The sequence below is a fragment of the Astyanax mexicanus genome, chromosome 20, assembly GCF_023375975.1.
Source record: "Astyanax mexicanus isolate ESR-SI-001 chromosome 20, AstMex3_surface, whole genome shotgun sequence".
Classification (NCBI taxonomy): Eukaryota; Metazoa; Chordata; class Actinopteri; order Characiformes; family Acestrorhamphidae; genus Astyanax; species Astyanax mexicanus.
The window spans coordinates 4,606,952-4,632,429 of record NC_064427.1 but is presented as its reverse complement, the minus strand read 5'-3'; the positions used below and the strand labels follow the sequence as shown (position 1 = coordinate 4,632,429).

At 37.0% G+C, this 25,478-nt stretch overlaps 1 protein-coding gene across 1 annotated transcript; it reads left to right on the top strand.

The window, feature by feature from the left end:
- The first annotated feature begins 649 nt into the window (after positions 1 to 649).
- Positions 650 to 24,812, top strand: slc1a3b (solute carrier family 1 member 3b). The gene is made up of 10 exons (XM_022680912.2): positions 650 to 787; positions 7,832 to 8,115; positions 10,331 to 10,468; positions 15,996 to 16,200; positions 16,312 to 16,354; positions 18,351 to 18,622; positions 19,201 to 19,434; positions 19,534 to 19,728; positions 20,841 to 20,975; positions 22,409 to 24,812. Exons 2-10 carry the CDS (start codon positions 7,935 to 7,937, stop codon positions 22,617 to 22,619), a joined length of 1,614 nt encoding a protein of 537 aa, XP_022536633.2. The 5' UTR covers positions 650 to 787; positions 7,832 to 7,934; the 3' UTR covers positions 22,620 to 24,812.
- Positions 24,813 to 25,478: the final 666 nt, after the last annotated feature.

Sequence of the window (25,478 nt, the reverse complement as noted above, 5' to 3'; positions counted from 1 at the left end):
CCAAGCCCACTGTGTAAGAGGAGGAGGGGGTGTTCCATGCTTGGGAAAATGTTTGTGTTTGGTGTTGAGCTCTGTGGCTCTATGTTACAACTAATATTTACATTCTTCTTTCCTCATCATCAACATTTATTAACTGTGAAATATCAATATCATTGCTGTGAAGTTTTGATTGCATTTAATGACAAGAACATTAGTGAGGTTAGGATGTTGGATGATCACCATCCCACCATCATCCTCCCCAACTCCAAAACTGGTACCTAAAGTGCTGGATGGAGCTCCATCATTCCATGAAACACAGTTACACATGTTGGGAGGCTTTATACTTCACTAGCCCACACCTACAGTAGCATTAAGCATAGTCCAAATATTTAGTGCTTATCTTCTACAGATGGTCATATTCCATTAGCAGTACCTCTTTAAGTGGGTATAGGTCCAACTTAAAGTGACTTAAAGTTACCATAATTTCTTGGACATACAGTATAGTGTAAATTGCACTTATAATGACATCACAAGGATGAGCCAGCACCTCCCTGAATCTTCACTATTTACTAAGCCCACCCACCCACTAACCACCCCCTCACCACCCCTTTCCACCCCCTCCTCTGGGTTTGGATTCTCCTCCCCTTTTTGGGGTCTGAAAGCACTGTTCAGCATCATCTCCACCACTCAGCACCCGCTAGTCTCCCATCAGCAGCTCAGTTAAGTTCTGCTGCTCCGCTGAAGACCAGCCCAGCCTTCAGACCTCCAGCATCAGCACAGAGAGGAGGAGGCCGAGCGTCAGGAAAGGGTGAGTAGGCAAGGCATGCTTACTTTAGACTAACTTAATATTTGTGTCCTTTTAGAAGCAATACATATGTATTGTGATGATTGTACAAGAATACTGAAGTAGACATTCTAAAGTGATATACAAAATTCCCAAACCATGTACTGCTTGAGTTCAAGCAGAGTTAAAGGAGAGATCTCCACTTCAGTAAAAGTGCTGTAAAATTAATCACAGTAACTTTACATTTACTTAAGTGTGGAAAGTAAAATTCTCTGATTAATCAGCATAATCGTTTTAGTTTAAAGGACTAGTGTCATTTTTAGTTCACTAGTCTTTTATTAGAATAGACTTATCAATGAATCATTAGAAAAATGTATTAGTCTTATTACTCTGATGTTTATGACAATTATAATAAACACAAGATGAACAGTTCCCTTTCTTCGAACCAAGCGGCTATACATTAATAATAATAAACTTTCAGTTTATAATTTATTTGCAACTTAGTAACAAACAAAGTTTATGTTAAAAAAAAAACTTGCTTTAAAAACAGGTTTACTAATGAGTTTTCATTTCCTATGCTGGATTTTCTATATTTTCCATATATTTCATGCATATATTTATGCAAACACAGACACTCACAAAAAAATTACCTCATGTGCCTGACTGTTTCTTTCATTTTGACATTCTGTTGATTTTATGCACACCTAAACCAACAATAACAACTTCACATTGTTTAGTTTTTGCATAATGTAGTGAAGCAAAAAGCAAGATATTTGAGTTTGAAATATAGTTTAGAGTTTAAGTAAAAAGGCACCCAACATGGAAATACTTCACTAAAGTAAATTATATAAAGAACAGTAACCAATTACATTTACTTTATTACTGTCCAGAATTACTACTGGAGCGTGCTTGAGTGCAACGTTCCCAAACTCTAAAGAGATCGATGGGACCTAATGGATATTTTTATTTCCAGATAACTGATATAAGCTTTACTTTTTTTTACCTTTACATTAATTATTATAAATATGTTGTGCTTTTTCAGTTAAACTGATCAATCAGTATTTATATGATCAGGCTGGATTGATTGGAGCTAAAGTTTATTGATACCTAGATCTCCAGGAGCAGAGTTGGTGACTCCTGTGCTAAATACTTTCTTCAGTGTTGCATGTGGACAGCATGGATAAATTGATGAGGAATAGATGTAATCATGTTTGGACCCCTGCACGTTGAAAAGGTGCAGATGTTTGGCACAGAGCAGCAGAGTGCTTCACGTCTGTAGTGCTAATTGCACAGTGCTTGTGCATTTGTTGCAGGCGGAATATACACCGTGGGCAGATGTAAGTGTTTTTTTTCACAGCTGATTATAAAATCAGAAGCGCACCTGTGAGTCACACCATATTTTTTCTTCTTCTCTTCTTATGGAAAGAAGTTGAAGCCTATGAAATGTGCTCAACTACTGTGTGACTGTTAACTGAAGTCAACGTTAATTTTTATTTTATTTCAAGTAATTCTGCAGCATTTCTATTGGTCCATTCATTATGAGCATTTAGTGCAATTTAAAGAATACGGCCAAATTACCAATAGAAATGCTCCAAATTTTTTTTTTCATAAATGTGGCATATATTAAATCAAGTATGGTATAAATTAGCTTTTTAAACTATACTAACTACTTGCTAACTATTTGCTTGCTTATGTTTCTGGTTAAATAATAACTAAACTTTGGAGGAAATATATACTGTTATTATTGACCACTAAAGTTGTACATCACTCTGTAGTTCTTGGTTTGCTTATTTTAAGATCTTTAATTTAGCCTTTAATCTAGTTTTTTGGCAGACATCTCCGTCATATTTTCTGGCAGCAATGCCTGTGTTTTTATTGAGAATTTCAACCAAATTATTTTAGCTTGGAAAAGCCAACTTGTTCTCTGTAATCTTATTATTTATATATATCTTATTATAGGAGGAGGCCGAGCGTCAGGAAAGGGTGAGTAGGCAAGGCATGCTTACTTTAGACTACCTTAATATTTGTGTCCTTTTAGAAGCAATACATATGTATTGTGATGATTGTACAAGAATACTGAAGTAGACATTCTAAAGTGATATACAAAATTCCCAAACCATGTACTGCTTGAGTTCAAGCAGAGTTAAAGGAGAGATCTCCACTTCAGTAAAAGTGCTGTAAAATTAATCACAGTAACTTTACATTTACTTAAGTGTGGAAAGTAAAATTCTCTGATTAATCAGCATAATCGTTTTAGTTTAAAGGACTAGTGTCATTTTCAGTTCACTAGTCTTTTATTAGAATAGACTTATCAATGAATCATTAGAAAAATGTATTAGTCTTATTACTTTGATGTTTATATATATATATATATATATATATATATATATATATATATATATATATATATATATATATATATACTGTGATAATGTAAGTCAATTTATCCTGATTAATTCTTATTACTATATAAAAATATAGCATTGGTCACGGGCAAATAAATATGTTACCTTTTACATTATTTGTCATTATCTACACACATAGGAATACTTTAAATTATTTTGGGAATACCTTGTTATTAAAGTACCAACATTCTTGTAACCTTTGCTGGCACTATTCGCCATATGTCACATCGAAGAGTTTATGATAAATAACCAAAGCACAAACCAACCCACAAGAAGACATATGGTTATTAATATATGATTGAACAAACACAAAATAAATTAATTTGCTTGTTTTTATTTAAAATCTAACTTTGTGAAGTGTGATTGGGACAGTTTATTCTGGTTTGACTGAATTTTGTGAAAAAATTAAATGTTAATCCCATGAATTAATGCTCTGTAAACTCATATAAAACAGTACTTTCTAAACAATATCATCACAGTGTTTGACATATTCTTCTATAAGTTACATATATCTGACACACTGGACCACAAAAAAACACGTCATGTCAACCACTCACATGTTATATACTATTAACATAATTAGCAAGTAATGTTGCTTGTGCTTAACATTGTGATACATTGTGCAGTTTTTGTACGACAGACGTTTTTTAGGCTTAACATTTCCCCACATTAATCCATTTAAAACCACCGCGGCCGCGCGCAATTGCGAGGGGCAGCAGATAGAGAGGCAACAGACATTTCGCCATAGGAATTCATTCAAACGTTTATTTTCTAAATATGAACATTAAAATAAAAATGAACATTCATTAATATTGAAGCAAGTTGTCCAGTGCAAAGCAGTGTTTCTGGTAACAGGCCGAGTGGTGGCTTTCTGAACTTAAGGCTAGTTGTTGGGGGGGGGGGGGGAGGGGGGGTGCAGAGGGGTTCTGCGAGCTTTTGCTGTGGGAGATTGAGGTGCGTGAGCTATAGACCAGCATCAACGCAGCGTAAACACAGCCCCCGCACAGTTTACCACAATGCCAGCCAGCATCAGACCTGTGAGCTTTTGCTGTGGGAGAATAGGGTGCGTGAGCTGTGGACCAGCATCAACGCACCGTAAGCACAGCCACCGCACAGCTCACCACAATGCCAGCCAGCATCAGACCTGTGAGCTTTTGCTGTGGGAGAATAGGGTGCGTGAGCTGTGGACCAGCATCAACGCACCGTAAGCACAGCCACCGCACAGCTCACCACAATGCCAGCCAGCATCAGACCTGTGAGCTTTTGCTGTGGGAGAATAGGGTGCGTGAGCTGTGGACCAGCATCAACGCACCGTAAGCACAGCCACCGCACAGCTCACCACAATGCCAGCCAGCATCAGACCTCTGCTCCAGCATTCCACCTCCTTTTCTCTTTTTTGCACCCTACTGCTCAGCTCTGCAAACTCTTGCTCAGTCTTCCTCAACCTGCTCTTTAGTTCTTTGAGCTCTGCGGTATAACTGTCGATCCTGGCCTGGCATTCTTTAGTCGTGAATTCTGTGCTGGTTATTCTGAACTTTAATCCCACAACCTGTGTTTCAGTCTCCTTCTGTAAATCGTCCACTCGGGCACTTATACCATAAATGTGTTTCTCAGTCCGCTTCCATACTTCCCTCTGTGCCTCAGCCCTCTGCTCAATTGTGGCCCTCATTCCATCAAGCTGTGCCTCAGCCCTCTGCTCAATTGTGGCCCTCATTCCATCAAGCTGTGCCTCAGCCCTCTGCTCAATTGTGGCCCTCATTCCATCAAACTGTGCCTGAGTCCTATTCTCCACTATCTGAATCACGTTCTCTAATTCCATCAGCACTTCTTCTCTATCCTCTTCACTAGTCCTCTCTCCTCCTCCCAGTGGGAGCTCTCGGTCATACAGACGGAGCTCCTCCTGTTCACCCAGCGGCTGCTCCTCGGCAGCTCCCCCAGTGGTGTAGTCCCAAAGTCGTTGCAACAGAAACATGGTAGGCTTTCTCGTAGACTCGCTGAGGATGATCGCGCGTGTGCACTGAAGCTGCTGCTCCCCTGTCGAGCGTATTTATAGTCAGCGCGGTATGACGTCACTCGTGGATTCGAACGTTGCAGCGTCAACGACGGTTACCATAGTAACCGCAGTGGTGGAATACTCACAACTGAGCTGGGCTATTTTACAGTCACACAAATAATCAGATATATTTAAAAGCTTATTTCTGCACTGCAAGACCACAGTACATGTTATATTAATAGAATTCTAACCAGACACACACACACACACACAATTTATCAGTAATTGGCTATGTTTGTATGTATATGTGTATATATGTTCAAATAATTCATTTTTATGACAAAAAATCACTCCTGTTAAAGGCACTCATTCCTGTTATTGGCACTTACTCCTGTTACTTTTTATGTTTTGGGTAACAGGAATGAAAGTAACAGGAATTACTTTTTAGCATAGAATTAGCAAAAACATGAAAAGTAGCTAAATTTACCTTAAATATTATGGATTTATTATGAAAATAAAAAATAAAACAAATTAAAGCAGATTTTTGGACTCAAACAAATATGCAAAATATACATTTTATTTTTAAGTACATATCTTACTTTTGCAATTAGGTCAATGTGCAATACACGATGCTTAATAAAAAAATATATATGTGCATACATTTGAACACTTTTAACACTAATTATTGGAGCACAAAAAATTGTTTGCTAAGCTCATTGAACCTTGGCCTATATACACAGGTGAATCCAACTATAAAAAAGTCAGTGTTAAGTTTTTCTCCTCTTTGCATCTTCTCAGAACATCTAAACAACTCTCAAATGACATGAAAACAAAGATTATTCAACATCTTTGTGTTTGTGTGCTATATGATATATTTAACTAAAATAGTTGATCTGAACAACCAATTACTTAATAAATAATTTCAATAAATTAAAATCATGAAAATTATCAGGGGTGCCCAAACCTTTTCATACCACTATATACTAGTGCATCTCAAAAAATTTGAATATCATTGAAAAGTTACTTTATTTCAGTAATTCAGTTTAAAATGTAAAACTTAAATTATATAGATATATTATACAAATAGTGATTTATTTTAAGCATTTATTTATATTATTGTTGATGACTATGGCTCACAACCAATTAAAATCCCAAAAAATCAGAATCTCTGAAAATTATATAAGACCATTGGTACTTTTGGCAGTGTGGGCAGTGTTTCGAGTCTGCTGGAAAATGAAATCCGCATCTCCATAAAAGTTGTCAGCAGAGGGAAGCATGAAGTACTGTGAGACTTGATATAACACAGTGGACCAACACCAGCAGATGACATGGCTCTTTAAACCATGGAGAACAAACACGCTCTTAACTCTTATCTCATTTGTTAATTTTGGAAACACTTGCAGAACTGAATCATTCTTTTCTCAAGTTTTTCAGTTATTCTCAGTGCTAAATGCATTGATCAAGATTTAAGCATTGACTGCAACCAGATAAAGAATCTTGTAGTAGAGGTGGATTAGGTCTGTACACTGGATGAAGGGACTGATTCAAAAAACATTTTAAATAAATGAAATAAATGAAATTAAATAAACAAATATATGCATTATTATTATTATTATTATTATTATTATTATTATTATTATTATTATTATTAAGTTGACTTGGAAAATCCAACATACTCTTCTTCTTCTTAATTTTATTATTATTCTCACGCCCCTTTCTTTAAACACTACTCCTCAGAAAGCTTTTTACGTAGAAAGGACGTTTTAACGTTGCCGGATCATTGGACCTATACCCAATTACATTGCTTTTTATTTGTAATTTTCTCTATTTTCTTCCCAATTTGGAAGAGCAACTACCAAACCCACTTATTAGAACTCTTTCTAGAACACCCACTGGGAGGGTAAAAGCCTCTTCCTTTTTTTTTTCAACAGCTGGTTCTTATCAGCTAACAAACGCCTGTGCTTACAAACATTGGGAATCGGTATTTTTATTGGGAAAACAGACTTTTTTGTTATGATATGACTTGTTCAGAAATTATTACCACATTACTAATTAATTGATTATGTTTTACACTGTAAACCCATACATTGTTTGAACTCAAATGATTTAAGTCTGTTTTAACATAAAATTGGATATTTCTAAACAAAACTCAACTATTTTAAGTTAGTTATGTTGCCATTAACAGCTTCTTTTCCATTGGCTTCTGTTACAATCTATTTGCATACTGGGTGTGTCCAACGGTTTCTGACACTCACCATCAGTGTATAGTGATTCCCCCTGGGCTCCCTTAGAAATAAATCCAGGTCTCCTTTAGTTGTAATAAGTTGATGTTTTAATTTATGCTAAGTCAAGTTTTCATTCCCCATTATCTAAAAAAATTAAGAAAACCGACTGCCTCAAAAAAGTTAAGTAAACTCAGCTTGTCCGGTGTTACAGTATAACAAAAATAAAAAATGTTAAATAAACTTGCCCTTTAGTTGTAATAACTTGATGTTCTAAGTTGTGTTAAAAGTTTTCATTCCGTATTACTGAACTTTTTTAAGGCAACCGGTTTCCTCAATTTTTTTAAGTAAATTCAAGTTATCCAGGCTTACAGTGTACTAAGTTAAGTACTAAGTTAATAATCCAATCGTTTGGTCTATTTCACCTATATTTCTTCTGTTCCTGCAGGGATCAGGAAACTTTAGGGGTGGTCCTGTCTGTCCTGAGCTCGGTTAATTCCTAGCTAGGAGAAGAGAGCTTCGTTAGCTCCAGCATCCACACGACAGCAGCCATGACCAAAAGCACCGGGGAGAACCCTCGCTCTCGCAGCCGGGTACAGAGGATCCGAGAGAGGATCCAGCTCAAATCAATGAAGGCCAAGAAGAAAGTGGAGGACATCACCAAGGACGATGTGAAGAGTTTCCTGAGGAAGAATGCGTTTGTGCTCTTCACCATCGCAGCCGTCGTTGTCGGTAAGTGCATCCTCAAAATCCATATAATAGCTTAACTAACATAACTGTGAACTTATGTTTAATAATACAGCTCTGGAAAAAAAATAAGAGACAATTGAGTTTCTGAATCAGTTTCTTAGATTTTGCTATTTATAGGTACAGTATATGTTTGAGTAAAATTAACATTGTTGCTTTATTCTATAAAGTACAGACAACATTTCTCTCAAATTCCAAATTAAAATATTGTAATAAGAGCATTTATTTGCAGAAAATGAGAAATGGCTGAAATAACAAAAAATATGCAGAGCTTTCATTCCTCAAATAATGCAAAGAAAACAAGTTCATATTCATAAAGTTTTAGGAGTTCAGAAATCAATATTCGGTGGAATAACACTGGGGTTTTCATCTTGGCATGTTCTCCTCCACCAGTCTTACACACTGCTTTTGGATAACTTTATGCCGCTCCTGGTGCAAAAAATCAAGCAGTTCAGTTTGGTTTGATGGCTTGTGATCATATATTTTCCTCTTGATTATATTTCAGAGGTTTTTCATTTGGTAAAATAAAAAAAAATCATAATTTTAAGTGGTCTCTTATTTTATTCAGACCTGTATACTTCAAGGCTCATGATGCTAAAGCAAGAAAAAAGGTGCTTCAAATAACTTTTTGGATGAGGTTCAACCAAAAATCAAAAATAGCTTAATCAGAAAGGATGCATCATTTACTCTGTAGCAAAAACAGCCTTCTTTATTTTATTAAAAACATGTTAAGGCCCATGCTTCAAGGCCTTCATCAGATATACTAAACACTACACAAGACTACATTCCTCTAAAAGTTATCATAAATTAAGAACAGGTGTGGTCCACAAATGGGAGTTTTTTTTTTGATGAATAGGGTCATGATGCTGCAATAACTTTAATGAAACTATCTTCAGTACACTCTAAAAAACAGAGGTACGATATGAGTACTTTTTTGTACTCAAAGGTACACTCTTCATAATTGTACCCTCCAAGGTACAATATTGGTCTTTACAGGGTCAGATTTGTTCCCTCTGAAGTACAAAGTAAATTTTAACAGCAATAAGTACAAATTTGTACCATTTGACTAGACAAAAGGTACATTCAGTGTTCTGCATCACTGTACTAATAAACTATATATATTTTAATTGCACATTTTTTATTTGAAAGCCAGTCAATTTTGCATCATCAAGTTTTTGAGCCATATTTAGTTGATGATAATGTTTATAATCTTTATAATCTTAACTGGCACAAAAACCATGGGTACAAAAAAGGACTTTCATGGAAAGGTACTTTTTTGTACCTCAATATAAGGTACAGCGACAAGCTTTGTACTCTTTTAAGTACAAATCTGTACTTACTTTTCTTAGAGTGTATTATGACTAGAAGACATTAAAAAAGAGTTATCTAGAGTAAGGAAGAGATCAAATAGTAATGAATAAAATCAATAACTGAGGAGCAAACATAAAGTCTAAAGTGATTTAAAGCCAAGCCTCCCATTAGTTAAGACTACTTTGAGTAGTGCAATAGGGGCCACACCATGCATTGTCTTATCTATAGAAGCTGATTTAGCACCCACTAGAGGCAAACACCTGCAATGACATGAGCCTGTTGATATATTGGTTACAGTTCATTCGAATGCCACCTACATAAAGACTTCATAATTTATTCATAATAAGCATTGGATAATGTATTTGAAATGCAATTTTTGGATATTTATGACTAGACACATTTTCCATTCATAACACCTTAATTAATCTGAATTCAGAAGACACCCAGTAGTCGTTATGTATTGCAAATGCTCTTTCATGCCTTAAATGTTTTAACTGTTTCAAATATAACATAAAACACTACTGCATGTTGTATCAATACAGTCTCATTTATTTTATCCAAAGTGAATAAGGATTTATAAATACATTATTTATTTCTTATTAATAATGTGTTATGAAGCCCCTATGTAGGTTCCCCCTTAAATACAGTATTACCAAAATGTTTAGTTTTTTTTTTTTTAGGGAGCTCTTCATGTGCAAAAAAACTCTGTAAGCTATCCAGTGTGTACAAAATGGAAATGTAAAAAATATAATTTAAACAAATGTCTTCATTTTGTGCATGAAGTTATTATATAGATTGACAAGTAATCTTAAAATAAACCAGTACAGCAATAAAATGCCACTGGAAAATTTTAAGGCTCTATAAATATGTATAAATATGTTTTTGACAGGCATCATGCTGGGATTTGCGCTACGGCCGTACCGGATGTCCTACAGAGAAGTGAAGTATTTCTCCTTTCCTGGAGAGCTGCTGATGCGCATGCTGCAGATGCTGGTCCTGCCCCTCCTGGTGTCCAGTCTGATCACAGGTGTGTTTAAGAGAGCACTAGGCAGGGATCATGAGTTTGAACCAAACAAGAGTATTGGCAATATCGGCCTCACTGTCTCAGATTAGCTTGAATGTTAGGTTCCATATCAGCTGAAGTACCCTGAGCTGCTCAGGAATGTAAAAAAAAAATATTTGTATACTTAAATGATAAATCTTTTTTTTTTTTAATGGTTATCTACAATGGTGGTAGAAGAATGCTACCACCACCAAGCTTAACCCTTGTGTGGTGTTCATATTTTTGTTACTCGTTTACTTTGTTACTTGTATTTAATTCAGCAAAATTAAGCAATTTTACATTAAAATGCTTTACACATGCTTGCTTCACCTAAATTGCAAGCAATATAAACAGATAACATGGTTAATATTTGCCCTTTACCTTTCTTATGTTACATTTCTTTCAAAAAGTGCTACTCTTTTTTTATTCGTTTTTTTTAATAAAATGTAAAAGAAAATGAAAATGAAAACGAAAATGAAACTCAAGATATGAGTAGAAAATTTGTTTAGTTTCAAATTTACAAATGAAGCAATGTTTATTAGCCCTTGGCCAAACATACTGTATGTAATATAAATGTGTGTGTGTGGGGGGGGGTGTACAGTGTGTGTTTATCGAAAATGTGTTTTGATATATGTTTTTCACAAAAAATGAGCCAATGCCAATGAGTTTGAGTTAGAAAAATTATTTTTTTTGTATCATTTGATGAAAAATGAAAACGGGTCCCACAGACCCAAACACCACACAAGGGTTAACAGTTGGTAGAATGTTCTTGGGCTTGAATGTCTCACCTTTAAATTACTGACTTACAGTGTGTACATACTATACCAGTCAAAGATGTGGACACACATTTTCAATATTTAAAAATGTTCTGCATTGTAGATTAATATTAAAGTCTATAAAGAAAAAAAGAGTAAATAAAAACATTAAACCTTAAAAACTTTTTGACTGGTACTGTATATGGTCATCCTTCTCAGATCTGCACTGAGCTTCTGAGACTTTCCCATTGGGCTGTGTGTTGGTTAATCCAGTGAATGATCTCAAACAAACTCTTTAATGAGTATGTGAGCATACTAAAGCTACCAACTGTAGTCAAACATGCTCAATCTTAACCATTGCAATTAATAATACAATTTGGATCCATTTTTAAATAAATGTTTGCCAGGGCACAAACATTTCAGATCTGAGGAATCTGGGTAGCAGTAGCAGATTCTAAGCCTTTATCCAAAAGATAATTGCTTTAAAGCAGAGGGTGCAGGTAGCGCATGTCTGAGCCGTGTGAAGTACTTTGCTGCTGTATTTCCTGTGTTTTCTGGCACAGAGACAGTGACTGCATTGTGGTGGCACTATTAGAAGAGGCAGGGAAGAATGAAGCAGAGGCTGTGGGGAGAAGCCACCCGCTGTAATGTCGAGCCTCAGCCTGGTGCTTGCAGCTAATCAGTGGTGTGAAGTTCCTGACAGACCCCCACACCTCCTCCTTCTTCTTCTTCTTCTTCCTCCTGCTTGGTTTCACCCTTATAAAGGACAGAAAGTGCCCTTCAAATCTTCCTCCAAAGCCATATTGTTATGTGTCAATCCATGACCACAGTCAATGAAGCTAGTTGCTTCAGGAATTCTGTAAGGAGTGCAAACGCTAAAGAAAAGACCTGCTGGCAATTCGCACTGACGAAACTTCTATAGCGGTAGTCAGTATATGAAGGGCATATAGGATAGGGTATAGGGTAAGGTACAGCATTAAGGGTATATATATACCGTATCTACACTTTTTTTTGGTTTTGATGGCATTCATCCGTGAGAGCATAAGTGAGGTCAGGTGCTAATAATAGCTGATTAGTTCAAAAACGCCACTAATACTTATACCCCAGCGGTATTTAATGGAGCTCCAGCACTCTAGAGTAGTAAATTCCACTGCATTTCCATAGCCCAGTGCTTGCAGTGCTTTATGCCCTTTTATCTTCTGAAGGGCATTGAGCATGGTTCATTTATGCTGCGCTCCATATCCTTTAGAACTTAAATATAGGAGGTGGGAATTATATAAATAGCTTTATATTATTTCAAAACTTTCCCAAAAAACAGTTAGTAAAACACTCTGGTTTTCACACTTTAGTAGAGTTTTATGGGCAATCCTACCAAATTATGCCCAATGTTCATTAGCAGTTTCCCTATCACACATAAGAAAAGCAACCTCAGATTAGGAGTGATGAGCGTGAAGAGTACCATCTACCCACCCAGAGCAATGGCTCTAATTGGGCTCTATCTCAGACTCCAGCTGCTGATGGCGAGCAGCATGACCTGGGATTTAAAATGTTGATCCTCGAATCATAGCATAGCGCCTTAGTCCATAGCTGGACCATTCAGAGTGCCATGTTTGTCAATCATCAATACTTAGTTGATAACAGCACCTTATGTATAATAAGCACAAATAGATAGACGTGCTGTTTAACTGTATGATAATACTGCTGCTTACCACTCTTAAAGCTAGGTGCAGTTATTTTAGTTTCTTATCTCTGTAATTGGTCAAGCTCTCCTGAGTACTTATCAGTTATAATTAGGAAATCTGACTTGTGGGGGAGTTCCAGCTATTATGCCACAAGTTTAAGAACATTCCTGGAACGTTTCTAAAACATTAGAGACTAACCTTCTGGGAACATTTAAAATGTTGCTAAACATATTTTTGACATTCTTTGTAAGCTGGGTAATAACTACCAAGCAATACCTTAGATAATTTGATCACTTTTATTTGTGTATTATACTTCATATTCTTCGTATAAACTTTCGTATTGCTTTTTAAGTGTTAGTAAATTCTTATTATGCCTTATGAAGCCTCCAGTTGGTAACGAGTCTGCTAAATAAGCAGCTTCTTATTATTAATTGCTCATTACTGGATTGATAGATCATAATAAAGGCTTTGTAATGCCATTGTAATGTGCCCTTTTGTAATGACCAGTTTCCTGAATATTGTTATTCAGCCTCACCATTTATAAATCCTTCTTTTGGAGGCCTCATCACCAAATTCCTTCGTTATACTGAGGGTCTGAAGAGGGCACAGAGGGGTCTGGAGGGTGAGATTTAAGAGGGTCTCATTTTGTCCCGTCTGGTCTTTGTAGTTACTTTGTTGTAGGAGTATGTGTTGTGTCTGGTGTTGGCATGGAGACTTGTGGAGAGCAGCATTACTGCTGGGGTTCGGGCAGGTGGACGAGTTTCCCAGCTCAGAGAGAGAGAGAGAGAAGTAGATAAAGAGAGAGAGGATGAAAAGGATGCAAGGAGAGAGAGAGAGAGAAAGAGGGGTGTGGCTGACCTGTTGGACGAAGACAAAACAAAGTGAGCTGAAAGGGAAGGGTTCTAATGGCACCGCCCCCTCCAGGATTAAAGGAACACATACATCTCTCTAGCACAATGACTGCTTTCTCTTTTTACTCTTGTGAATGTGGATAACACTGTGCAACAGCATCCAACAGCCTTAAGCACTAAAGACTGCACATTAACTGTGTGCTGGTGTATTTTCAGGTCATGTTCACGTTGCCTTTTTTTTACTATGGCTTTTTTTCTTTCCATGAGCTCTTGAACCCCTTAAACCCATTTTTAAAACACTCATAATTATGCATTAAGTCATGTCGGACATGCAGGCTCCATCAGCTATAGCTTAAAACTTTACTTTTAGGATTATCTCTATAGCTCTGTAGGCTGCATTTCTTCAATCATTAACCCTCTTGTTATGTTCATTTGACAGAAACAGCAATAGTGTTTCTGGGTCAGTTTGACCCGGTGCATGCTTAATCATCCAAAAGACGTCTGAAACCAAAAAAAATCCTAACAAGCAGTGTGAATATTTCATTACTACCTCTATTACTAATTGTTCTATCAATATTTAGTGCAGTGGTGTTTCTTACCTTTAACAGGTAATGCTTCAATTAGGATAACCCACTCGTTTTTCATAAAAAAAAATATGTTCAAACGTTTTTAATGTTTTACTACTTATTACTTTTGAAAGATCAACATATAAAACACAATAGTTTTACATAACATTTGTTATTTTTGCTATTTTGTTTTAGTTTTAGTTTTTGCAGGAAGTGGTTGAAATTATGTGAGATGAACCATTTTTATATTATATGTTGATTAAACAAATTAAGGCAAGCAGAAGAAGTTTCATACTGAAAAAGTACTTTTAACTATTTTTCCTAGATTTTCAAACTTTACATAACATATCATTGAAGGTTGTTCCAAAGGATAATTTGCATACAGTTGAGATACAGTATGCAGTAGAATAGGAGGGCATGATGGAGAAGAAAACATGAGCCTGTTGGCACCATGCCTAATGCCAGAGGTGGACTAGAGGGGTATGAAGCCACTAGCATTAAGCTGTGGAGCACTGGAGCTATGGTCTCTGGAATGATGGATTTCCATCCAATACTTTTTCTGAGTTTGCTGTTTTCACTTAGTGCAAATAAAATCCCCATAGTGATCTACAGACTTCTACAATCTAGTAGAAAGCCTTTAATGGACAGTAGAGACTGTTACTCCAACAGAAGAAGGATAAACTATATTTAACACCCAATACTTTTTTGTCCATATGGTCTATTTTAATTAGGAAAAGCATTTGCTTCCATTTATCACACAGCTTGATCTCGAAGCACAGCTGGGTTCTTGAGACACTATGAACAATACCAGTACAAGTTCATGTACAAGTCATGGGAGCTCTTGTTAGTACTTTTTAGTACTGTAGTAACTCTAGAGTAATTGTTTTTCCTAACATTTAATGCTAAACCTATGACTTTTTGCCATGATCATTGTGTATACCAGGAATACAGCATAGGAGGCATTACCACCCACAGTGGACAGTGCAGTGGGTGGTAATGCCGCCTATGCTGTATTCCTGCCACACACATGACACTGGGGACAAAGGAATGTTAAATAAGAACACAACTTTAGAAATGGAATGTCCTTCTCATAAATCTGCCACCAAATATCAGGCCTCGCTTCAGCTCCAGTAATTCAGACCACCTTGCCATTGAGCACACTCAACCTCACTCACAAGATAACACCTCACAACTTAGACAGATGTTGGTGTTCCCAAGCCCAAGTTCATGTTCCTCTGAGGTAACACATCATGATCTACAGTGTTCATACGGTCATGAAAAACCTGAAACAGTAATAGAATTTAAAAAAACAGCAATTTCCAATTTTTGGATAAATTTTAAAAAAATAAAAATACACAGAAAGCTTTGGAAAAGTCATGGAAATTTGCTCTACAAATCTTTGTGTTTCAGTTTATCGATGGAGAAAATCTATTTTGAGCTAACAAATCCATCAACTCAGAGTTTATTTAGTAATTTAAGCCTACACAATGGAGCTCTCAGGATCTGACACACATTTTATTATTAAAGATTGCACGTCAACATTTTATCAAATGTCTGCACTGATGTTTTAAAAATCGTGTGGTAATGAAAATTTAAGGCATTGAAAAGTCATGAGAAAAACATAAAAATGGTGAACTAGGTGATTTTGTCTTCTGCAGGAATGGCGGCGCTTGACAGTCGTGCTTCAGGGAAGATGGGCATGCGAGCAGTGATTTACTACATGACCACAACCTTCATCGCTGTGTTTATCGGCATCATCATGGTCCTCATCATCCACCCAGGCAAAGGCTCCAAGGATGAGTTCACCCAGCAGCAGAAGATAGAGCATGTCAGTCCGGCTGACGCCTTCCTGGACCTTATCAGGTACTACATGAAGAGTGCTGGATATTACTGTAGATCATGGATGAACTGTTGACCTGAAGAAGTGCTTGGCTATGATCTGTGGCTGATGCCATATTTGTGTTTTTTCTTCAGAAACATGTTTCCTCCCAACCTGGTACAAGCTTGCACACAGCAGGTATGCAAATCTCATTAATTCTGGTCTTTTGGACTAGTTTTGGACTTTTTACTTTATTTCTAACAGAAATGTTTAACTCAAAATCAGAAAATGCTGGGACAGCATAGAAATGCAGGGCTTCTTACATTACTTTGATTTTCGTTTCATTGCAGACAGTGTGAACACAAGATAATTCATTTTTTATTTGCTCAAATTCATTTAATTAATTATAAATCATTGTGATAAATCATTTATCACTTTGTAATGTTGCCATTTATTTTCCTAACACATAAAAATGTTTTGGCACCAAGCAATACAATGTTTTACTTGTTATTTTGTTTTTATTAAAGTCCCCCGGATGTCATGAAAAGCAGCATATATTTTGGTCTAAGATCTCAATTTTCTGCAATATTGCTGCATCAAAGAAATATACTGATATAAACCACCCTTAATGGTTGTTTTGATCTTTGGTCCAGAGAAAACATCGTCCGTTTCTATCAAAAAAGATAAAGAATACTGATTAGCCTGACCACAATACACTTTTACACGGTCTAAGATGTCATCTCAGATGCGTCTAAGCCCAGAGAAGTCAATGCCGCTTCCGGACATAGTTAACATTAGGCTTCTGTTCTGCACAATACATTTTTATGTGGCTTTAGTAAATCTAATTTCATATTTTAGATAAAGATTTGACTAATTAAAGCTCTGTCTATTATCGCTTCCCAAAGACTCAGCTTTTTTGACTGGTTTTGTACCAAATCGTGATTACAATCACCTGTTGATATTGCATTGTTATTTTGCATCTTGTTGCCTGAAATCCTGGAATATATTCAGATTATCAATTGAAATGAAAATGAGCAGATAAAACATGAAATATCTTGGTTTGTAATATTCCTTCTTTGCAAAATATGGCTATGCTACACTAAGCTACACTAAGTGACCTGCGGACAGTGTTTGGGGAAAGTCACTCTGTATTATTCTCTAAAAGACTTTGTAGTTTGATCTCCCGTCGTGCAGGAAACCAGTTTCTCATCAGATTTAATGAGGCAATGCTGTCTGGCCTTTCAGAGACCACACAAAGAAGTTGCCAGAGAATACATTATCACCCTTGGATACGCACTGCTTGTGAGGAGGCCTTGGCTTTTTAACCGACAGTCATTTATAACCATCGATGCGACGTAGATTCATTTTTCATAGTGGCCAAAACGGTTAACTTCAGATGTAGAGAAGGGAGGTATGGGAACTGTTTATAAATCTGATGGGTTGTAAGTTTAAGAGGGCACAGCTGGGCTTTGGACTTGCTTGGACTTGTAGAGCTTTGGCAGGGCAGTGGCGGTGCCGTGGTTGGATGTTATTGGGGGGGTGGGTACGGAAACCAAGAAAGGGGGACTGCTGGGGCAACACAATGATATGGAAGACACTGACAGTGGGGACAGGCGCTGTGGTCCGGACATTCTCCCCAGGGGAAATCAGAGCCAGCTGGATCTGAGCGAATGCACTTTACAAACATTAATAAAGAATATTGTGTCATTCATGGTTGTGGAGATTTAACTGAACAGCATAATGGTCACAGTTTGGTTGAAAGCTTTTACTCATAGTGACAGGGAAAGTTTATATGTTTAAATTTCACATTAGTTTTGTATTGGAAGTTACAAAGTTTGAATAAAGAAAGTGCCTGAAGCATTACTACACTAGCTTTAGTATGTCCCTAGATTAGCCTGCAAGCAAATTGACTTTGTTCCTCAAATCATCTCAAGTCATCAATTACAATGATTGTTTTCATTCCAGTCAAGTAGAATAATCAGTGTAGTTGCTGGTTATTTAGAATTACAACCTGTAGCCACAATGACCCTTTATGGAAAAGATTGGACCATTCTGATCTGTGGTGGAATTCCCTTAATCCCTAGCTACAGTTTACTCTTTAAAAAGAGAGGAACAGTTTTCACTAGTCCCTACTGGAAATCTATATTCTATCCACTTTTCTAAGTCTGCCTTTTTCTCTTCTCCATTCCTACAGTTCAAGACACAATATGGCAAGAGGGTTATTAATGTGAAGGTGATCGTGAACGAAAGCATCTTTAACTTGACCAACGCCACTCAAGAGATTTCCCGTGAAGAAATCATCCCAATATCGGGCACCACCAGTGGCGTCAACGCCTTGGGGCTGGTGGTCTTCTCCATGTGCTTTGGTCTGATCATTGGAAATATGAAAGAGGAGGGTGAAGCTCTGAGGGAATTCTTCAACTCCCTGAACGAAGCCATCATGCGACTGGTCGCAATCATCATGTGGTGAGTGTTATTATGGTTAAGGGAGTGGACAGGGCTAGCTATGGGCTGTATTTTGCTTTGAAATGGCCTGTATTGCATCATTAGTGTCAATCCCAGGACAAGAACTACAGTATACTATGGTATGTCCAAATATTTGTGGACACAATTTCTTATGAATGCATTCAGCTACTTTATGTTGAATCTTTTGCTGACACAGCTTGTCTAGTCTGTGTAAAGAATTATTGCCAATAGAACAGGACTATCTGGTCTATGCTTAATGCAAGCTTTGGATAATCAGAACTGTGAAAATCTCTGGAATAATGGAGCTCCATCCATTACTTTTGAAATTGGTTGGGGTGGTAATCCAACATTCTAACCTCAGTAACTAATGCTCTTGTAACTTAATGCAATCAAATCTTCACAGTAATGCTCAAAAATCTACTTAAAAAAGCCTTTCCTGGACAGTAGAGACATTTAATCCAACAAAAGCAAGATACACTCTTTTATAAGCAGGTGTCCCAATACTATTGTCCACACAGATTGTCTGTGATGTTCCTGAAGATGAGCACGTGTTTGTTTTCATCTCTTTCTCTTTAAAGGTATGCCCCAATTGGTATTCTCTTCTTAATCGCTGGCAAAATTGTGGAGATGGATGACATCACAGAAATGGGTGGGCAGCTAGGCATGTACACAATAACGGTCATCATAGGGCTGCTCATCCACGGCATGGTGATCCTCCCCACACTCTACTTCGTCATCACACGGAAGAACCCCTTCATCTTCATCACTGGGTTACTCCAGGCGCTCATCACAGCTCTGGGCACATCGTCGAGGTAAGACTTCAGGCTCCAGCCTCCCTGCATGGAACTTCTCCTGTTCTGAGCTCATGTTCTGAAACTGATGTCCCGCTAATCTTCCTTTGTCTTCCCCAGTTCGGCCACCCTGCCTATCACATTCAAGTGCTTAGAGGAGAACAACAAGGTTGATAAGAGGGTGACCCGGTTTGTCCTGCCAGTGGGGGCCACCATCAACATGGACGGAACAGCGCTGTACGAGGCGCTGGCAGCTATTTTTATCGCTCAGGTTAACAACATGGATATGAACTTCGGTCAGATCATCACCATTAGGTGGGAATAATATAGACAAATTTTACTCTATTACTTTACTTATTGTGTGTGTGAAACTAATTAAATGTATAGAATGTCCATCATACTAATTTCTTTGCTTTATTTAAATGAATGTAATTTATCGTTAGCTATAGAAATGGGGCAACATAACTTTGAAACAGGTCTGACTATAACAGCATAACTAAAGGGAGAAAGCCAGGAGGTTACATAGGCTATGTTCACATTACCCGGATAAAGTGACTCAAAGATCTGATTTTTTGCTCAATGTGGCTCAGATCAGATTTTTTCATGGCTGTGTGAACGTGCCAAATCCGATTTTTTCAAATCAGACATAAATCAGATAAGTATCCGATCCATGGACAATGTGAACAGTCAAATTGGAATTCATGCGTCTTTTTGCTTCTATGCATGCGCTACGTGCTTCTCTCTTATACCCACATATGAGCTGCTAACACATCCATTTCCCTTTATAAAGCTACGAGCCGTCTCTCTAATCTGAGTTTTTTTTTTTGGTGGTGAAGAAGGCGACGTTTATACACAACGTATCAATGTGCACATGTGAGGCACATTGATACGGGGACAGAGTTGTTGACATTACACAGAGAGACAGATCACTTTCAATTTTGAAGGTGAACCATCAAGATCTGATGTGCCAAATCTGATCTGAGCAAAAAAAAAAATTGAGCAATGTGGCTTGTAATGTGAACGTAATCATAAACAAAGAAGTACCCTGATAGAATTGTGTGAATGTGGGCAAGCAGTGGAACGACAGCATCAACATCTCAGTTTATCACAGCCGCCTGAATTAGTGTTGTTAGATTACATCGATAGAAAGCAAAAATGTTTCATTTGACCTTCTGTTTCCCAATCCCCCTATAAGATGTTTTACTTTTTAGATTTTAGTTGAACTACGATTAGCTGCCTCTGACTAAAAACACCAGAACAACATTTTTTACATTTCCAGTCAGAACTAACTCCTATACCAGACTTGTCTTTCATGTTTTAGAGATTGAAATACTATACATATTGCAACTTAAACATGTTATAGCTCTTAATTTGTATTTAAATATGATTTAACAATTTCAGTAACTCTACATGTTTTACTGTTGCAGTATCACAGCCACTGCAGCCAGTATCGGAGCAGCTGGAATCCCCCAGGCCGGTCTGGTCACAATGGTGATTGTGCTGACCTCTGTGGGACTCCCCACCGATGATATAACCCTCATCATTGCAGTCGATTGGTTCCTGTAAGTCCTCAGTCTTAAACTTTTTTGATACATTTCCATCCTCTCAGTCGATCAGAACCTGTTGGATATATTGTTATTGTTATTATATTGTATTAGAGAAAAAAATCAGTCAACAATAAGCCATAGTATTGGCAAGCTTTAGGTTCTCTTTGGAACTTGTTTCCTACATTACTTTCTCTGTCTCATGATATAGAAAAAAGGTCATGTTTGATTTTTTTCTATATCTACCCTAGTGACACACTTATAGAAGCTCATGGGTCTTGCTCCATTTTGTTGCGGCAAATTTCATGTCATTTCAATTGGTTTTAACATAGAAACGTAATTAGGTTAGCCAAATTAATCATTCCAAATAGACTCCCCCTTACCATAAATTACACAGCTAATTGGATGTGAAAAAATCCTGGCTCCTAAACTGGGATGGATAAACTGAAAAGAAAGTGGAAGTTATTTCTTCCTGGTGCAGGCTGAATATTATTTATACATATATGTGTTGATGTGTGCACTCCCTATTAATTTCATCAGAAGCTTTTATCTGTTGAATCAAACCCCTAACATTCCTGCACAGTTCCATCTATAGTACCTGTTTAATTTTCTATGAAGAAAAACCTTTGATAGATCGTTTCATTGGAAACCATTGGTTTAGCCTACAAATAGAGTAAGGGCTCTATGTTAGAAGAGAATGTTATCATGTTTTTGTGCCTTACTTTTATAAACCTGTTCTTCCTGCATATTGATCCTTTAGAACTTTTATTTGGATGTTCCAAATAAAAATATTGTAATTTAGAGAATTTATTTTTAGAAAAGGAGAAATGGCTGAGACCACGAATAAACAGAGAAAACGATTTCATATTCAGTTCACAAATCAATATTTGGTGGAATAACCCTGTTTTTAATCACAGTTTTTATGCACCCAGGCATGCTCTCCTCCACCAGTCTTACACACTGCTTTTGGATAACTTTATTCCACTCCTGGTTAAACATTCAAGCAGTTCAGCTTGCAGCTCGGTTTGATGGCTTGTGATCATCCTTGATCATCCTCTTGATTATATTTCAGTGGTTTTCAATTTGGTAAAATCAAAGAAACTCACTATTATCCTTTTTAAGTGGGCTTTCCTCTGTGATCTATAGCCACAATCCTCTCGCACGACAGTAGTGAGAACAGGTGTCTGTAAGCTGATGTAAAATAACTGGTGTTTATTGTTCTCCTCCAAGTGTGCTGAGTTGCTCAAAGATGTTGCATTAAGCAGCAGTTTGAAAATATTGGCTCATCAGATTGGCTGGCTTAATGAAACACATGCTAGCCTTCACTAGCTTTCCTAGCACTGGTAGCATCCCATGACAGGTCCTAGCAAGACACTGGAAATTGGAACACATTTCTAAAATACGTTATTTTGAATGCAATAATATTTTCTGTTGTTTTTCTTGGCCCACAGGGACCGATTGCGCACAACAACCAACGTGCTGGGAGATTCGATAGGAGCAGGCATCATCGAGTTCCTGTCGAAAGATGAGCTGCAGAGCGGTGATGTGGAGATGGGTAACTCTGTAGTAGAAGAAAACGAGGTGAAGAAGCCCTACCAGATGATTCCACAAGAGAACGAGTACGAGAACGAGAAACCTCCAGACAGCGAAACCAAGATGTAGTCAAGACTCCAAGTCATTCTGTGGTCTGTGCCCAAGCAGGGAATATCTTTCCACATATGTGTGTGTGTGTTCATGTACATGTGTGTATATGTGGGCCTGCATAGTGTACATTGATCAGCCATAACATTAAAACCACATTCCCAATATTGTGTAGGTTCTTTGTGCTCTGACACATCAAGGCATGGACTCTTTAGACAACACCTGAAACCAGAAGTGTCAGTGAGGTGGGACCTACAAAGATTGCATCACTGAGCCATTGCATACAAGAAACATCTCACAAGACCTGCCTCATGTTATGGAGATGCACCGACACAGTCCTCTAGCCATCAGAATTAATTTGTCCATTGTCAGAGTGGCTCTGATTCTTTTAATACATAAACTTCAGAAATGGACTGTTCACTTGCTACCTAACATGGTGGTTTTAATGTTATGGCTGGTTGCTGTAAGAGCGTATTGTCTGTAAAAGTGATGCACTGAATTTCAAATGAATGCATCATTCCCATATGAATAAAATGTAATACTGTGTGTTTTCACATTACACTTGGCAATAATAGTGATATAAGATGTGGATTCTATTTTATTTCAGTTCAGTGCATCACCCTTTCCAGTATACAGCTTTGGACAAAATTAAGAGACCACTTCAGTTTCTGAATCAGTTTCTCTGACCTCAAATAATGCAAAGAAAACAAGTTTTAGGAGTTCAGAAATCAATATTTGGTGGAATAACCCTGGTGGTTTTTAATCCCAGTTTTCATGCATCTTGGCATCATTTTCTCCTCCACCAGTCTTGCACACTGCTTTTGGATTACTTTATGCCATTCCCGGTGCAAAGATTTAGCAGTTCAGCTTGGTGGTTTGATGGCTTTTAAGTGGTCTCTTATTTTTATCCAGAGCTGTATGATGACTTTCGCGCCACTTTTTCCAGTTTGTGATGACTTGAGCATTTTTCCACTCCTTGTATTGTTATGTGTTTAGTTTATCATGTTGGTAATTCAGTTATCTTCTGTTATCCTGTATTGACCATTACCTTACTACATATCACCGAAGGCTGATCGAGATGGAGCTCGGTATGGAAATGTAATAAAATATGTGCTGGAATTTGAAAGTATGTTAGAGAAGATGGGTTAGATGTTAAAGAAAGTGGGCAACAACATTAAAACAATGATGTTTAGCATTATATATGTTGTAAAATGTTGGGAATGAAACTTGGTAAGAGGGTCTGAACCATTTTAAGAGGTAAACTTTAGGTCTACTGTTGCCCTGTGAAATGATTGTTACATAATTACATAAATAGGCACCAACTGTGCCATCACAACAGATCTGACCATTTGAGACTTCTTAAGACCTATGGAGGTGTCCTGTTGTATCCAGTAAGTTGTGAGGTCCTTATCCTATTGGGATAATCCCAAAGGATTCTAACCAATATGACAATTTGGGGTCTAGTTTCCTATAATTAATTTACAGTACCTATCTGCAGATACCTTCTTATGCTGGAGTCATTACTTTCTCAGAAACTGCTGTGATTCCTTGTACTCTGTTTAAAAAGCCAATATCTGAGTAATCAGCTGTTGTTATTGTACTGTACTAGCTTTATAAGCCTTTTGTTTGTTTGATATTTTTTTTTCCTCCCATCATTCTAGAAGTTCCTGTGTTGTGTGTACAGGTTTAATGTTTTTGTTTTTTTTATGTTTGTTTATCAGAGTCAGAATGTTCACATTTTTGATATATGTATTGGTTTTGATGCTGATTTCTTTATTTGTCTCTATTGTTCTGTAGGCCATATTGAAAGAGTGCTGCCGTTTGCTAACATGAATAGAGAATATGATGAATATATATATATATATATATATATATATATGTAGATGCTTTTATTAACTGTAGATATTGTGAGCGATTGTTTACCTGAAGTCTCCTGAGAATGCTTCGAGCTGAAGCGCTGTGTGGTTCGGATAAATGGGTGAATTCAGAATCCGACGCTGCAGAAGACAGAGTGCTGACTGGATTACTAACTCACTCAAAAGGAAACTGTGATTTTGCATTTCTGTTCTGATTTGTGTTTATTTGGGATGATTCCCTTCATGCTGGATATTTGCCCTTAGAGTCACACCATGAAATGCAGTGTGGGTTAAATTCTGTAAAACTGTAGATTTGGCTATGGTCAATATAGTTTTGAATAAAAGTGTTGAAAAGAAATCACAGTGTTTGTGTGTATTTTACTAAATAACTAAATAATTCACTATTTGTGTCGCAATAACATAATCTAAATCTTTTTTTTTTTCTAAATTAGGACCAAGAAAACATTTAGTGAGAACAGCATGTAGGATTGTTAGAAAGGCAAATCAAACCCCCTCTTTAATGATTGGCAGACACTGGAGGGCTGGTGTGCTATTCTGCAAAAAAAAAAAAAAAAATCTAACAAATACACTGATAATGCCAAAAAATGGATGCATCATGCTGCATTCCAGTAAAAAATGTTGGTAGAAGAAATTCATTAAAATCCTAGCAAATTCTGTAAACATCATTCAAATTGAAATGCTCAGTACTATCTCTTAGCTTCAAAAAGTGCTGATCCTACAGAGTATGTGTCAAAAACACTTGCTTTGGGCCTTTAGTTTTTTGGTCTTTCTGAAACTGTAATATATGGTCATCTTGTTTAAAATATTCAAGGGATTAACTTTGACCAGGGGTGCCCATACTTCATGCATCAATATATTTGGGCATAAAATGTTGATACATTTATATAAAATTACCAATTTAATAAGGTGACCAATTTAGCTCTTAACCAGTGTAGGGTATTTTTTTGTTTGAGTTTGATGGTTTAGCTGGTCTATACAGTATAAGCATGATCAACCAGTTAAC

Coding starts and splice junctions, on each gene's coding strand:
- slc1a3b (XM_022680912.2), top strand. CDS start 7,935: ATGACCAAAAGCACCGGGGAGAACCCTCGCTCTCGCAGCCGGGTACAG. Junction 19,435..19,533: donor GCTCTGGGCACATCGTCGAG/GTAAGACTTCAG, acceptor TGTCTTCCCCAG/TTCGGCCACCCTGCCTATCA. Junction 19,729..20,840: donor GGTCAGATCATCACCATTAG/GTGGGAATAATA, acceptor TTACTGTTGCAG/TATCACAGCCACTGCAGCCA.